This window comes from Vidua macroura, chromosome 2 (genome assembly GCF_024509145.1).
Source record: "Vidua macroura isolate BioBank_ID:100142 chromosome 2, ASM2450914v1, whole genome shotgun sequence".
NCBI classification, from domain to species: Eukaryota; Metazoa; Chordata; class Aves; order Passeriformes; family Viduidae; genus Vidua; species Vidua macroura.
The window spans coordinates 26,880,190-26,896,281 of NC_071572.1; the positions used below are offsets into that span (position 1 = coordinate 26,880,190).

Sequence of the window (16,092 nt, forward strand, 5' to 3'; positions counted from 1 at the left end):
TTGCTTTGCAATGTTTTCCAGTTAATGATTTTCTGTCAAACCATGAGGACATTTCAAGTATGTACCACCAGGGCTGGTCTCAGTCCCAGTGCTAGTCAATCTTTCCATTAATTACTTGCTATGTGAGCTACTGAGTGTACTTCTAAAAGCAGCAGCAGCAGGCACTGAGATGATTGAGTCCACAAACAGTGTCCTGGTTTTACCTGGGACAGAGTTAATTTTCTTCATAGTGGCTTGTATGGTGCTGTATTTTGGATTTGTGACCACACAATCATAATAACACACCTGTTTCAGTTAACAAGCAGCCCTTGCACATTGTTAAGGCCTTTTCTGCCTCTCACTCACCCCACCAACAAGGGGACTCGGGGTGCATAAGGAGTTGGGAAGGGACACAGCCAGGACAGCTGACCCTAAGTGACCAAAGGGATACCCCAGACGATATGGTGTCATGATCAGCAATTAAAAGCCTGGGGAAGAGGTAGAAAGTGGGGCATATTCAGGGTGATGGTGTTTGTCATCCCCAGTCACCATTACTGTAACACAGCTGAAGATCTGCCTGTTAGTGGGAAATGGTGAGTGAATTCCCCGTTTCGCTTTGCTTGTGTGTGCAGTTTTTGCTTTTGTACCTATTGAAGTGTCTTTATTTCATTCCATGAGTTTTCTCACTTTTACTGATTCTTTCCCCCTTCCCACTGTGGCAGGGGGCGAATGAGTGGCTGTGTAAGGCTAAGCTGCCTGCCAGGGTTCATCCATAACAGCACGATTAACAGGGTAAGAATTCAAAACAATTTTCCTAAAATGGAGAAATTATCCCAAATCACCATAATGAAATATGCAAAGACAAGCATGATATGCAACTGCTAGGAATGAGAAATCAAATGCACAGTGCAATATGAGAAGTGACTGGCCAGCCAGCAGTTCTGCAAAGGGACATAGCAGTTACCCTGGGTCACAAAGTGGGAGTGAGTCAAGATGCTGTTGTGAAAAAGACAAGCTTTATCCATATACAATGTAGATATAAGTAATGGGAAGCGCTTATTCCACCCTAATTTGCACTAACAAGATCTCAGCACAACTGCATTCTGGGACACTACTCTTTAAAAAGACTCCAGCAAGCTGAAGACTGCCCAGAGGAGAGAGGAAAGTGTAATCAGAGGTCTAGAAAACATTACTGGGAAGAAAGGGAAGGAACTGGGCTCAGTGAGGTTGAAAGAAGAGAATTCTCAAGGACTAAACACATTATAAGTTCTCTAACATGTGAAAGGCTGTCAAGAGAAAGCTGCTCAGCAGTTCCATCTGGAGCAAGACATGAAGAAGCAAGATTGAGTTATAACCATGAAAGATTTGTGAGGGATAATAGGGAATTTCCTGACCTGAGGAATATGAAAGGACAGGAATGGATTGTTCAGGGAAGTTACGGAACTGTCTTAATGGAACAATTTCAAGAAAAGTTAGACATCTGTGGTGGGAAGTTGGCATCCACCTGACTTCCTCATGACTGATGAATGGAAATCCATTCCAGGTTTCGGGGCCACCATCCTTACTACCTCTCCTGTGCCACTGTCTCTGCTGGCCAGTTGTATCTCTCAGCCAGGTTCACTCTAAGTCTGCCAACAAGGAGTATCTGGCTTAGATATAAAACCTGTCCAGAAAAATTTTAACAGTTGGAAAATCAGCTCCCTGTTTTATGTCCTGGTCAAAACCTAGCTTATGCATTTCCCTTGCCACAGCAGGGACCATTGTGTTGATAGGATCTGCCTGCCTGACCTCCTCCCTTTTCTGTTTCAAAACTAAAGATATGAAAAATAACATGATGTTGTACAGGAGGGAATAGAGATCTCTGAGGTCATAAAAAAAGCCACCTAGTTCAATTTAAAAATATACTAGTTCTCGACTGATCATGAATTGGGACAAAAAAACTAAAGCACAGGAAATCTACTTTACTGCAAAATAAGTTGGCCATGGACTTGCATTAAATTACTTCTTCTCTCCCTGAGGCATCTGGTGATGAAGCCCAATGCCAATCTGCTTCTAGTCTGCTGAATACAGTGATCTGAGACTGAAGGTTAGCATTACAGCTTCTGTAGTATTAACTTACAGAAGCATGTCAGTGAATATGAACCAAACAAAATATATGCAACAAAAGGCAAAGCAACAGGTTGAGCTCTGCCTTTATAATAAATTGCTTTTTAGAAGGTTGACTGCTTGACACACTATATTAATCAATTACGGGCAGCCTGCAGATGTAGTGTCAGAAAAGTGACTTTTGCATGCTGTACTTTTTGAATTCCTGAGACTGATCTTTTCTCCAGAGGGCAAAATAGTAACTTTTTTTTTCAGTCCTTCAGAGACGATCACTGACTCCACGTCTTCAGTTGGTCCAAAGAGAATTACTAGATGCTTAAGACATTAGAGTCAGTCTGGGTTTTTTTGTTTTTTTTTTTTTTTAATGAAAGTGGCTTTACCATTTGGCAAAAGAAATGCCAAGGGGTTGTGCATTTTTATGCTGCTTCTGTAATATGAATAATAAAGAAAACTGTACAAAATAAAATAAATATCCCTTTGCTATAACTTGCTTATGCCATTGAGTTACGTAACAAAAATAGAAACATGCCACAGATATTTGTTGACTATTTCAACATGCTATTCCCACAGTATTGATGTTTTGTCAGAAACAGCAATTTCTTTCAGTTTACGTAATTATTTTAGTAGAGCTTGCTGAAAGATTTCTGCATTGATTTTAGATATTTTAACCCACCTAGGAAACAGAAACATGGGCACTGAAAAGTTGATTAGAGACAATTTTCACAGGAAAGTTCAGGCTTTGTCTCCACTTAAAAACTGCATTGGCACTTAAATTTCTTGTAGCTCAGTGAGTAATCTCTGTTGCCTCTTGGTGGTTTAAGACTTACTGGCTTGTGAATTCACAGTTGGAAAACCACTGAAGAAAACAAATGAGTCTTGAATGTGTGGGATACCAAGATGCCACCAACTCTGACACACTGCGAGTTGTTTAATTGTTTTCAAGGCATCCAGCTTCCTACTCTGTTTTTCTGCCGGAATGGTTTCATCCTGCATTTCTTCCTTCCTGGGAGTGGTGGGGTAGTGTCAGCTCATGTCAGCTCTGTGTGTTACTGCTTCAAACAGAAAGGAGAACTATGGGGACAGGAAGAGCATTCACACTCTGGGCTTTTTAACCCATGCATAGGGACTGGGACCTTGATGCCATGAGAGAATGAGAGACCAAACATGGTCTTCAGGAACAGGACAGGGAGAGGGCAGAAGCCATGATGGGAGGCTCAGCTGCAGAGCTGTGTGGTCTGGGGTTGGCCCCTATGATCCCACAACAGGCGGAATGTGTCAATGTCTCCCACTTAGAGCACAAGAGCACTTACATTTCACCCAACTAATCCAAGGACGTACTTGCCATCCTCACCCACAGCCTGGCCCCATCCAGCCATCTGGTCCTGCATGATTTCTTCTGCAGGCAGGGGAATGCCATGGGAACGCCAGTGCTGGGATGCTCACACGCAGACACACACTCGCACACACATACGCCTCCAGCCTTCTGCTTCCAGTGCTCCCTTGCATGCTCTTTCTTTTGTCAGTTCTACTTTCTTCCTCAAGCCATGCTAAGGATTTAGCAAAAGCTCATGGGTCCTCTGTGCTGCAAAATTAGGTCTCTACAGGTACCAGGAGAATTTTATGTCTTGGCATCCAAACAGCTTCATCTCCAGTTAGTAGATAAACTGAATTTCCTCTTGAAGTTAAAGCACTCTCCATCTTCTCTTCCCTGGGATCCACTTCCCCTTAAGGCTGTAGAATGCAGCACAGAACCACTCAAAAGAGTGTTAGAGAAATCCACTGCGGACACTTGAGAAATCCTGTGACAGCACTGTGAGGCAGATAAGAAGAGGCGGGGGGAGAGGAGAGAAAAAAGGAATAGCTTTCGGAGACTGCTTGGCAGCAAAGTCAGCGCCTGAAATATCTGTGGGGAGTTTGAAAGCATTTCCTAACATCAAAAATGTGAAGAAGAAAAAGAAATTTTGATCAATGACTTATTGCCCTTGATCTAAGCAAAAGAATCCTAGCCAGTCAGAAATAACAGAAATCTGTTTTATTGTAAAGCTTAAGTTTTCTATGTTTTGACAGCTGTGGCTCATGCTTTTGGCTGGGTAATTTGCCAGCTTTAAAATATTCATCACTGAGTTGCCAGGTTTTTGTCCTTTAAAACTGAGCTCTAACGATAAAGGAGAAGGTGCTGGAAAGATTTTAAGCATGAGTTTTCTCCCTAAAACAGAACTTTGTGGCCTGAGTTCACATGACCAGAAAAAGAGGTTTCCACTCCCTGGCCAAGTTTCTGGTGAATCACTTGCTGGTCACTGAGCCAAGATTCACTTTCTGGAGCATGGGAAGCAGTGGCTCATTTGTGATGAAGACAGTCCCCTTGCCTTTGTTGAGAGGAAATGGATTAACAGTACGTATTCTGTGCACAAATCTTGAGAGAACTGAATGAAAATATTCCAGGCTGGGACATGTTACACTGAAAAATCATAGCTGATTCTGAAAATGATCAATGAAATGCTGGTGTTGGTGGCTCCTGGATCAATTCAGATGTCTGACAGAGTACTCAGGAAAATTAGTGTCACAGAAGTTTTTTTTTTTTTGGTTTTTTTTTTTTGATGCAAACCTTTAGATTACTATTCCAATATTGCTCCCTCTTAATGCATCCTACATTTATTCTAAGAATTCAAATCAGGCTCTTCTGGTCTTGTGCAATTTTTTTATTGCTATGTCTTGCACTGTTTTCATTTAATCACTTGGTTGTTATCATTCCATTTCATACCTGTGCAACTTAGTGGGCTTTTCCCAAACTGAAAAATGTTAAATAATTTCATATCTGCTAGGAAGACTGAATTGCTCTTCCAGAAACTCGGGGTCAGCCTTATAGATTTGGTATGTAAAAAACCTGCTTGCATCAACTCTGTCCTTAGCTTCCTCTACTTGTCACAGGTGACCACTATTTTTGTCACACAATTCTATATCTACAAAGTCCTTGCAAGTGCTCAACACTTCGCTTTTAGACGGATCTTTCATTTTCTGGATAAGGAATTAAAATGTCTTTGGGGATATGAAGTGATAACAAATCCCTTTCAGTCAGGGATAAGTTAATATGAGAAGCTGCAATGCAGAGACTAAGTGTAAGTAAAAACTGAAAGTGCATAACTGTGTGGGATCTGGTTCTTCAGGCAGTTTCAGGTTGACCATGTGATAGCTTAACTGGACAGCTGTAATGGGAACCAAGGTCAAAGAGCATCTCAAGAGTTTATGAAGCCAAATTTCTAAAGGGCCTTTGATCTAGTCTTCAACGCTTCATAAAGCCAGGGTGGGCAACTAAGTGGAGGCAGGAGGCCTGTACCAAGGGATACTGCCAGGTAGGACTGGGCACTGGGCTGCAATTTAGGAGGAAGATGAGAAAGGCACTGACAGGAAGAGGGAGTGGTGGAGAGGGAAGTCTCTCTGGTCATGTCTACTCTGGCATAAAAGACAATGTCAGGATTTAGCAACAAACCTATGTGTGCATCCATTAACCTCTGTGGCTTTGGCTTATATTGACTTCCTGCTCTACGCTCCACTGGGGCAGCCTCACCTGAAGTCCCGTGTGCAGTTTTGGGCCCAAAATATAAGAAACATGTAAAGCTATTAGAGAGCATCCAAAGAAGGGCTATGAAGATGGTAAAGAGCCTTGAGGGGAAGTCATGTGAGGAGCTGCTGAAGTAACTTATCTCATCCTAGAGAATGAGAGGAGACCTCACAGCAATCTACAACTTCCTCATGAGGAGCAGTGCAGGGGCACTGATCTCTTCTCTCTGGTGCCCAGTGACAGGACCCGAGGCAATGGCCGGAAGTTGTGCCAGGAGAGGTCTAGGCTGGATATCAGGAAAAAGTTCTTCACCCAGAGAGTGGCTGGGCACTGGAACAGGCTCCCCAGGGAAGTGGTCACAGAACCAGCATGACAGAGTTCAAGAAGCATTTGGACAATGCTACCGAGTACATGGTGTGCATCTTGGGGATGTCCTGTGCAGGGCCAGGAGTTGAACTTGATGATCCTTATGGGTCCCTTCCAACTCAGGGTATTTTATGATCCTATGAACTAACACTCTCCCAGGACAACACAGGAGCATGGTGGTGCCACACCACTTACCAGGACTGTTCTTAATGAGCAGTCTGGATGTAGCCATCCTATTTGGGGCAGAAAAAAAAAAAAAAGCTTAGAAGCATGGATACAAGTCATGCAGGGACATTTGCAGGGCCAGAAAACAGGCCTTGGCTTGTTTTGTTTTGCAATGTAGTTCTCACACCAGCATCATGCCAAACATACTGTATCATTTGAGGAATGCATTTATTTTGAGCAGGACTGATACTTGACAAAGTGAGTGACACTGGTGAAAACAGACAGATGTTTACTGATTTAGTCTTCACATGCAGAACTGTTGGTGTGTGTTCAAAGTAATTTTCTGAAGATGTATCTCTTCTTATCTTAACATCAGGAAACAGCAGCCTAGTGTATTTCTTGTGACTTGTTAATCTAGATCCACTACATATTCCAGGGACACAGCTCCTAAATTTAAAGCTGCAAACAGACTTGTTCTCTCAGCATACTTGTAAGAAATGTTTAATTTTACACTGCCAATTTTCAAATATTTCAATATATTCTGGCTAGGTAAAACAGTAAGGAATTGCTGTAACACAGTGACGAATTAATGACTTGCTTGATAGTGCAAGCTCTTATTTTCCTCTCTGTGAGCTCTTGGGCCAGACATTTTGGAAGAGTTTAATCAAAATCCTCATCAAAAGCCAAATGACTGGATTTTAAAGAAAGTTTAATTACAGTGGTCAAACCACCCAGCATGATTTGCTTGATTTGATTAACATAATGAGGAGCTCATTTAATGAGAAATGCATTAATTCATTCAAACAAGTGGTTTTATCAGTGGTATTAAGCATCAACCCAGATTATGTACAGCAGAAACTATTATAGCAAAAATTGAGCAAGGTCAAAGCAGTAGTCATACCATAATTACAAGCACTCAACTGTAATCTACCAGTTGAACCGGGTAGTATTCCTGCCCAAAAAAGCAGGATCCCTATTTTTAAAAGCCCCCAAACCAAACAGTTTTGCTCCAATTCAACAGCTGAGATCTCCATCTTTTTCTTTCAGATGTTTGGAAGATTTGGGAAGTGGGTCTGAATTTTTTGACTTTCAGATCTGCACTACACGTGCAGATATTAGTAACAAATGACGAAGAGTTCAAAGGAACCCTGCTACCACTCTAAACCCCTAAAGGAAATGGATGTTGTCCATTTGCTCTTTGTTTTATCTCTCTCCCGACTCTGTGATGTCTTAGGGATGCTCCCATCCCTAACCTGGCATACAGCGACTCTGAGGAAAAAATAGCATTTTACTTCTGGGGAATGGAACCTCCTTTTTGGAAAAAGAAAAAAAAAATGCCTCAAGTGGGAAGTATTTGAGAAAAAGAAGAAAGAGTCTCCTTCACACTTCCCTCACTTCCACTGCCTTCTTTAGATACATTTCACACCCTATATTTCAATTTCCTTGTTTCAAGACCCTTTCCTCTGAGCTTTGCACAGCACCCTTCACCTGGATCCCCCACTGGCACCCCTTCTCTGGTGCTCCCTGCTCTATCTCCCAGCAGCTGCCAATGCTCTTCTCTCTCCTATGCTGCCCTGACCACCTTTACCTCTTTGACTTCTGCCGTGCTCCCTCACCTTTATTCAGGCCACTTGTCATTCCTGCAGTGTCTGTGCTGCCCCTGCGGGAGCTGCCTTTCCTGCTGCTTCCTACTGCGCCCGTAGAGCACTGAAACGTCTTTGATTTTCAAGTGCTCTACTTCTCAGCCTGCTTGGCTACTAGTACTTTCTAAGTACTGTTACACAGTGGACTTCAGCACTGTCTATGGCACAGTTTTTCATCAGCTACTATCAGCAGCTGGCAAAGGAGACCATGCTCAAAACTGTTCCTTAAGCAGACAGGAGGCTGGTCAAGGAGCTGAAATGTGGAGCCCAAGCCCAGCTGCAGATGGCATACTCCATTAGGATTAGATGCATACCAATAAGTGAAGACTGGCACGGAGGCAGAATTTTACCTTCTGATTAAGTCAGCAGGAATATGACAGTAAGACACTATTGTTAGGGTACCTAAATGAATATAAGTACCAAGGTTCAACTGCAGCTTTGGAAATTTAGATCAAGATCTTCAAGAAATAAGCTGAAGCAAAGAACTAGAGATGTCAAAAAATAGACCTAAGGACTTTTTTGCTATATAAATAGAAAGTGAGCAAGAAAATCATTCATGCTCATCTGAAAACCACAATCCTTAGGATTATTTCTGCCAGTTGCCTTTAACCGCAAGGAAATGAGTGAAAGTTGGAATTGGAGTCCCTTGATTTTAGAGAAATCTTGGGATTTGCCTATATGTGACTGCTGCACACCAACAGGAACCTGTGACATTGGCATATAAATGTTTGCACAGAGGAAAGCATTAACAGTGATGACTGCAACATACACTCAGCTAGGCTATTCCTGAGGTGAAGTCCAGTCCATCTTGGAACAAGCTACACAAATAGCATACATGGACTCACTGCAGAAGCTGCCCCTTGGTGTCACATTTAGTATCCCTGAGTGGAATCAACATGGGAAATCATAAAACATAATTTTTTTAGAAGATCATATCTTAAAACACTTTTCCCCACTATCTCCCAACCCAGCCTTCAAGCAGACAATCAACATTATTAAAGTTATAATCTGAAGAAAATTCCCCAAGGATCAATGTATCTCACCATATTAGAGTGATAAATGCAAAAAATGCAATTTATCTCCACGGCCCTCAAAAGAACCATGGAAAACAATGGATCCTCATCATGTCCATCCCTGAATGCAAACTACTTCTTATGAACTATGTGCCCTCTGTACCATAGTGAACTCACACTGACAATTCCTGCATGAAAGAAAACTATGGCTAATAACAAGAAAATGTCTCCTAAAACTGTTATTCTCTGATCATTCAGCCTTTTTCCTCAACGGTATCCTACAAAAGACACTGGAAAGACTAAGATTAAAGTTAACAATTTCATGGAACATCAAAAATTGCTGATTCTAATGACAACGCTAATTTTATGACACACTACAACTTACATCACATATGACTTGCTAATCTCAGTTTCTTAGGAGATAATTACCTGTGCATTTCTTCCATCCTGTGTTCAATAGAGCTGAAGACCTTATTACCTCTCCTCTTACTAACTTCCCTTCTGTTCCTTTCATCTCAAAATACCTGATTGATTAATATAATGAAACTAAACTCAGAAAAATTGCTTCTGATCTTTGCTTATCTGGCAGCTTGCTAGTTATGTCCCTCCTGTTTTTTGCTCCTCAATTTTGTCTGATTTTTTCCTACTACGTGTACTGATAACAGATAGTGCCTTTCTCCACTGATATTTCCTCTGACTGTTATGACACTTTCCTATTTACCAAAAAAACTGCCCAAACAGCATTCTCTCTGAAAATATCAAGCTCTATTACAGATATGGTTCCAGTTCTGACTCACAGATGCCTTTCTGAATAGTTATATGGCTTTCATTCTGGCATTATCTAAGCTCTCAATTGCTTCAAAGAAATATTTGGGCTTGGCAAAGAGTAAAAACACAACTTATCTGGCCAAACATCAGTTACTATTCTAAAAGGAAGGGAAACATTGCTAATTCAGATCTTTTTAAAATGAAAGTGAACTATAACATGGACAAGATTCAGGAATATGTTGTTCAGCCCAGGCATTTATGTATTACTCAATCGAGTCAGAAATGACAATTTTTACTGTCAGTTTCTGATACTTCCCTGATAGTGAACTGGTCTTTGGCAATGCCCATTGCAATGATGTTGTATATTATTTCCTTCTCCCCTTCATGCACGGAGATCAAAAACCTCTTAACTTGACTTTTTTGCATCCCAATACAGTCACTTTAAGCTGTAACAGCTTGGAAAAGATTAACCATTATCTTAGGACTGTGCTCAATATAATTTTGCCTACAGACTTTCAGTGTGCAGTATCACATGAATTAAAATATATGGACCTATCACTTAATGCATTTTAGGAAGTAATAAATAAGCCAGTACACAATGCTCTGAGGCAATGTGCAGCTCTACCACCTCCTGCCTAATGCTGTTCCCTTCCTTGGACTTGCAGAACTAGTAGGTGTTGTTCTGCTTCTACCACATGCAGCCCTTGATGCACACCTGAGAGTTGTTCTTTGTAATCAAGTACCTAAATGTCACATCCAGGGCAGAATTTCTGCACTCTTCTTCTTTCATCAAAATGCATTCAGAGAAAATTCAAGACAGGATTAAGGAAAGCATTGTAAAACTTGTATTCCTCATTTTGTGCAGCTAGGGGTTGTCTGTGGCCCTGAGGACACATGAGTCCTGCCACCTCAGTCTTACCATGTACAAAGAAACTGTTTACTCCATATGTGTCTGTCACCATGGGAACATATGGAAAGGATTTTTTTTTCAGGTTCAAAGGAAAAGCAGGCCCCTACATCTCTTCCTCCTACTCAGATACAAACCAGGATCTTGCTCTGCTAGCCAGTACAGAGATAATCTTCAGCACTGATATATGGGAACTGTTGACAAAATGTAAACATTTGGTAAAAGCAAAATATCTGCCAAGAACCTAAAAGGCTGGGTGCTTAAAGCAGCTCTCCTCACTGGCTTTCCTTAGCAAGGTGTGCCAGAGAACATGTAGCCAGCTATCAGTCCCACTGCTGGCTCCTAAAAAATTGACCCTACAGTACACTGTACCTACATCCCATCGAGCAGTATCCCACTGCCTTCTCCTCTTTTGGCTGTGCCACTGCAATGGAAGTTTCTTGAAGAAATTGAGATGTTTCTGGAAGAGCAAAACAGCTCCTACCACTCAGGAGCCAACGTTTTACTGTGCCCGAGGCACCCGCTGTGTGGCTGGTGCCACCAGCAGCCTCTTTGACGTAGGGAGGCAGACGGATTCTGACTTGGCCATCCGGCTCTGATGGCCAAGAGCCCGCTACAACATCTTGCCGCACCACTGCAAATTTGCAGATCTCGGCGCTGATCATTGGCAGAAACACAAAAATTCAGCCCATCCAGCCTCGTTTCCCATCCGCGAGCAGGTAACACGAGAGCAGCGTTGAATATGGTGGGGGCGGGGGGGAGGAAAGATGAAGCGTGGAAATAGTGTGAGATGAGGATGCCCAAGCTGTCTGGCGATGGAAACCAGTTTTCGCAGGGTGCCTCTTCAACAGCCCTGCGGGACGGCGACGCGGCAGCAGCAGAGGCACAGCAGAGGCACGGCGGCCCTTACCTTCTCGTTCTTCCTCTCCTCGGGCTTGCCGGCAGGCCCGGGCGCGGCGGGGCCGCCCAGGGGCCCGCCGCCCACGTCGCCGTTGAGGTGCGCGGCGCTGACGTTGGGCGGGGTGATGGCGGCGGCGGCGGAGGTGAGCGGGATGAGGGGCCGGGCCCCCGGGGCGGGCGGCTGGTGGCCGTGCTGCGGAGACACGGCGGGGTGAGGCCGAATGGCCGCGGCGGGCAGGCGGGAGGGCGAGCTGGGCGTCCGCAGAGGCGAGACCGTGGCCGTGGGTCGCTCCGGGCCCGGCACTGCCGGGTGCGCTGCGGGAAGAGCACAGAGCACGGTTAAATTGCCCTCGCACTGCCTTGATGGGCCCTTCAGTGGCCATAGCTCACTTGGGCAGAGCACGGTGTCAACAACACGGTGGGTTCGATCCCCTTAGGGACCGTTCACTTGAAGGGTTGGCGTCGATGATCCTTGTGGGTCCCTTCCAAGTCTGAATGTTCTGTGATTCTGTCTGTGAAGGTGCCAAGGGCCCGATGGGGATATAAGCTCTGAGCCTTTGCTCAGGATATCTCACCCTGCAAGTGTTTTCTGGCTAATTCCTCTCCTGGCTGCAAAGCTCTGTCCGAAGTTACCAAAATTGGCTTGTTCCCCCCAGTGATGCCACTGGGGAATGGCATTCACTATCCCTGCCGATGCCTGGAAATAAATACCTAACCTGCTGCCTTTTAAAAATACATTATCTCGTTCCAGCTCAGCTGTTTCCTGCACCCCCGGGCCCTCCTCCTAAGGGGTTCGGTTCTGGAGCAATGCGACACGGGACCTAAGGGGTTAGCCCAGATGATCCACGCTGACCCTGCAGACAGCAATTACAAAAGGAGGTGTCTTGTTTCATCCCTAACAAAATCATCAACATCACATCACTGTGCTGCACAGGATAAATTAAGCAGAAATTCACCGGAGGATTTCTGAGCTCAGCCTCCTCTCTGCCAGCAAAGTCCCTAAGGAACTATGCAGTGCCTTTTAGTCTGGCTGCTCCTGCTAAGCAAACCCTGCCTGCGAGCAGTGGGAACCAGGAATTAGAGCTTGCCCATTTAACGGTGACTGTGACACACTGATGAGGTCTGCTCCCCAGGGATTCCAGAGCATGTTGCATGCTTCAGGATGTGACATGTGACAAAGCTCTGGGTCCATTTCCACAATGATGTTGTCTATGATTTCCAGCTTGGTTGATTACTTAGGTGCTACCTAAATACAGCTCCACTTCAAGTATGTGCAGCCTAAAAGCAGAGTCCATACTCAGACATTCCCTCACATAAATGATTCAATAATAGGACTGGCTGGAAAGTGCCCATTTCATAAATGGTTTCAAGGTTTCATGATCTTGTTTAGTTCTGTCTCGGTGCAAAATTTGAACCTCCGAACATTTTTCTGAGCACAACATGCTCACTCACCCCACAATAGACTCTATTTTGGTCTGGTTATTCACCTGGGATGTGAAAACATAGAATGTGATCATTGCATTGTTCTCTTATGTGGAGAACAGCTCTGGAAAGCCATCAATTCCCTTAGCAACATGAGCCAGTACAGCTTCATGGTTGGTCTGGTTGAAGTACATCCATTCCTGACAAAAAAACTTTGAGTCCAGCAAATCAGCTTTTCTTTGACCAAGTTGCATTTTTCTGGAAAATTTCTGACTGACTTTGATCTGTCATTTTCTGACAAATTCATCTGAAGGACAAACTTTTATGCAGCTGGAGTTCAATCTATAACTAAACAACAGTGCTAGAACAACTCAAACCACTAGTTTCTATTCCTGTGGTTATCAATGGCACCCATTATAGGGATTAGATTGATAGAGTGCCATTAATCACACTCACTACACCAGCTGAGCACTCCTGCCAGGAGGGGATTTCATCTCCCAGCCTTCTGCCCTATTGTCTGATGTGATAATAAACATGATGGGCCAGTCATCATCAGATTAGCACCTCCAAAGTTTATATGATTCTCCCTTACAGAAGCTCCTTGACTCTAGAACATATTTTTTTTACTCATGTTTATAGCAAATCAGCTACACTATCTTTAGCCAGTCTGTAAAGATACCACTTTACCACGTAGCATGAGGAAGGCCCTAAAAGTTGTTATTACAGATGCCTTCAAGACTATTTTTACTAGTAGTTATCATCATCCCCTCCCAGGACTACCAAGAACATGCAATGAAAGTGCAATTCACTTCCAGAAAGCCAGGCAAGGTACCCACTAGTTACCTGGAAATTATTCCCTCCTGATTTTCCCATTTGGAACCTGAGTGGTAAGCAATTTTGCTATGAGAAATCTAATTTTTTGGGGATAGTTAAGCTTCTAGGATCTAGGTTTTGAACTACTGTAGGGAGCAATGGCTTTCCTACATTTAGAGAGAAAGCATACTAATGGAATTTCTCTGCACGTGCCTGGATGCAGAACACTGGTTTGATAATCATACTAGGTACATCACCTCTTTCATGTAAGACTTGGTGTTTCCAGATACAAAGGAAACATAAAACATGAGATACAGTAAAAGAAATGGCCTGGGAAAAATCAACTCTGAGCAGAGCTCTCACATTTTATTCTGTAGTTTCATCTGCTTACTGTTACAATGTATGCCTTTGCTCTGGGATCTCTGGATCTGGACTGTGCTGCATCAAACGTGCTATTAATTAGCAATGCTCACTGAAGGCTATTTTTATTTTACACTACTCGTATTTCATTCTGGGTGTATTCCTACATTAGTGGCCTTGTAGAAAATTGATTTGTTACTCATGTATATTGCAAGCCAACAGAAACGTGATTTGAATACTGTGCCAGCTTGCCTCTCTTGGAAAGCTTTTTCAAAAGTCAGTGCATTGACCTATCCTGCATGGGCTCTGGTCCACAGGAAGCTGGTGAGGACAGCCATTATGGAGATAATTACTGATAATTGTGAAAACTTCCTTTATTTATCCTGGCAAAGATTTATTAAATTAAAACAACAATCTCATGAACCTTCTGGAAAGGTTGGAAAACTCTCTGCTTGGGAGGTTTTGGAACAGCTCTGTGGTCCCTGGATCACCCTGCCTGCCAACACTTTGGCACTTTAGAGATGTCAGAGTGACCTAGAGGAGCAATCTTAAATCAGGGAAGCTGCTGGAGGTGTGAAAAGAAGGTGTGGGGCATGCCAGGCCTGTGGGGCAGAGCAATCTGTCACCTTAGTTTCAGGGGAGTCACCTGCCTGTTGACATGGGCACAGGAGGTACCAGGAGCACCTGAACACTTCCTGAGCACTGCACCCAAAGGGGGACATTTTTGCCTTTGCACTGTGGGAGCAGGAGACCTTTTGGAAGGGTGTGACTTGAGAGGAAAGCAGGACTTTCTGAAGTAGAGAAAAAGAGGATAAATTGATTATTCCCCAGTGTGACATGGATGCCATGTAAAGCCCTGCACTGTTTGTTGAGCAGAGGAGTCTCCACTGTTTGAGACTGAGATTCTCAAGTATTTGATTATGTCTTCTTCCCTTTGGTCTGGACTGTGTAGGAGGTGAAATTAGATGGTCATCATTGTGCCTTCTGGCTTCAAAAGGTATGAATTCATGACTTACTCTGCAGGCTATTTCTCCTTTGTGTTTGCTCTGTTTTGTATCTAAGACCTCAGTTTTGAGCAGTCACAGTCATTACTGATATTTGTAAATACAATGGCTTACATCCCTATAAAATATCAGAAACAAAATGTTTTAAATTTTGCTCTATGAAGTTCCACCACAGGATTTACTTTTACTTTATTCAACATCAGAAGCTGTTTAACATCAGGGAAAGGGGGAATAAATTGTACTCTAGAAAATTGTGCTGTACATCAGAAAGGGAACCTAGAAAGAACAGAGGCCCCCTGGTGCAAGAAGCTCTTATTCTCACTTCAAAAAGGTGGCAGCATTTTTCAGATCTTTTGCTTTACCACTAACATGGGGTCCCATTCTGCCTAATAAATACCTTTCATCCCTGAAGCCCAATGAAATGCTTCTTAATTTCAAGGCATGTATTACTTGCTCTGCAATAAGAGCAGTATTTTTTTATGAGGAAGCCAACCGGACTCAGAACTGTTAATCTCCTTAGTATATAGAGTGCTTGCTTTCACTCAGATAAATTGAATAAATATTTGTAAACACTACAATCTATTTCAGCTGTAGCAACAGAACAATCTGATAAACACAACATGGTTCCCAGAGATCAATAGAAACCCATAAATATTACAAGCAAAGAAAACATACTCTATCACCAATGGACAAACTCCACAATGACTGGGTTAAAGTGAGAAAGAAAAAGAAAGCTGTGGGGACGGGCACATTCTAGAGGGCTGTACTGGAAGGGTACCCCATCAGTCCTGCCGGTGCAGGAGGCCCAGGGTGAGCACTTACCCATCTGCATGGCGCTGCGGGGCTGGCTGGCTGCTTGCTGAGCCGAGTACCGCAGGCAGTTACTCAGCTGCGGAGAGGCCGCCTGCAGCTGGGGATGCGTCGGGGGAGCAGTGATGGGAACAACTGGTCTGACAGCCGTGGTGGCGTTGCTGTGACCAGCCACAATGGGGTGGATGGCTCCTGGGGCTACTTTTGTTGTTGGAGCTCCTACAGCTCCGCTGTTCCTGGGCTGCCCAGCTCCTACTGGCACCCTGCATGGAGACAG

General features: G+C 43.6%; 1 protein-coding gene and 1 long non-coding RNA gene across 3 annotated transcripts in view; one reads left to right on the forward strand and one right to left on the reverse strand.

The window, feature by feature from the left end:
* SH3RF3 (SH3 domain containing ring finger 3) overlaps positions 1-16,092 on the reverse strand; it is a 246,319-nt gene that overhangs the window by 23,876 nt on the left and 206,351 nt on the right. For both annotated transcript variants that reach the window (XM_053971184.1, XM_053971185.1), the window contains exons 7-8: positions 15,828-16,078; positions 11,417-11,721 (exon numbers count right to left, since the gene is read on the reverse strand). In XM_053971184.1, the coding sequence (XP_053827159.1) occupies positions 11,417-11,721; positions 15,828-16,078 (556 nt within the window). The remainder of the gene's footprint in view (positions 1-11,416; positions 11,722-15,827; positions 16,079-16,092) is intronic.
* Positions 11,465-12,781, forward strand: LOC128803870 (uncharacterized). Its single transcript, XR_008435862.1, has 2 exons — positions 11,465-11,549; positions 12,158-12,781. It is a non-coding gene; the product is annotated as an uncharacterized LOC128803870 (long non-coding RNA).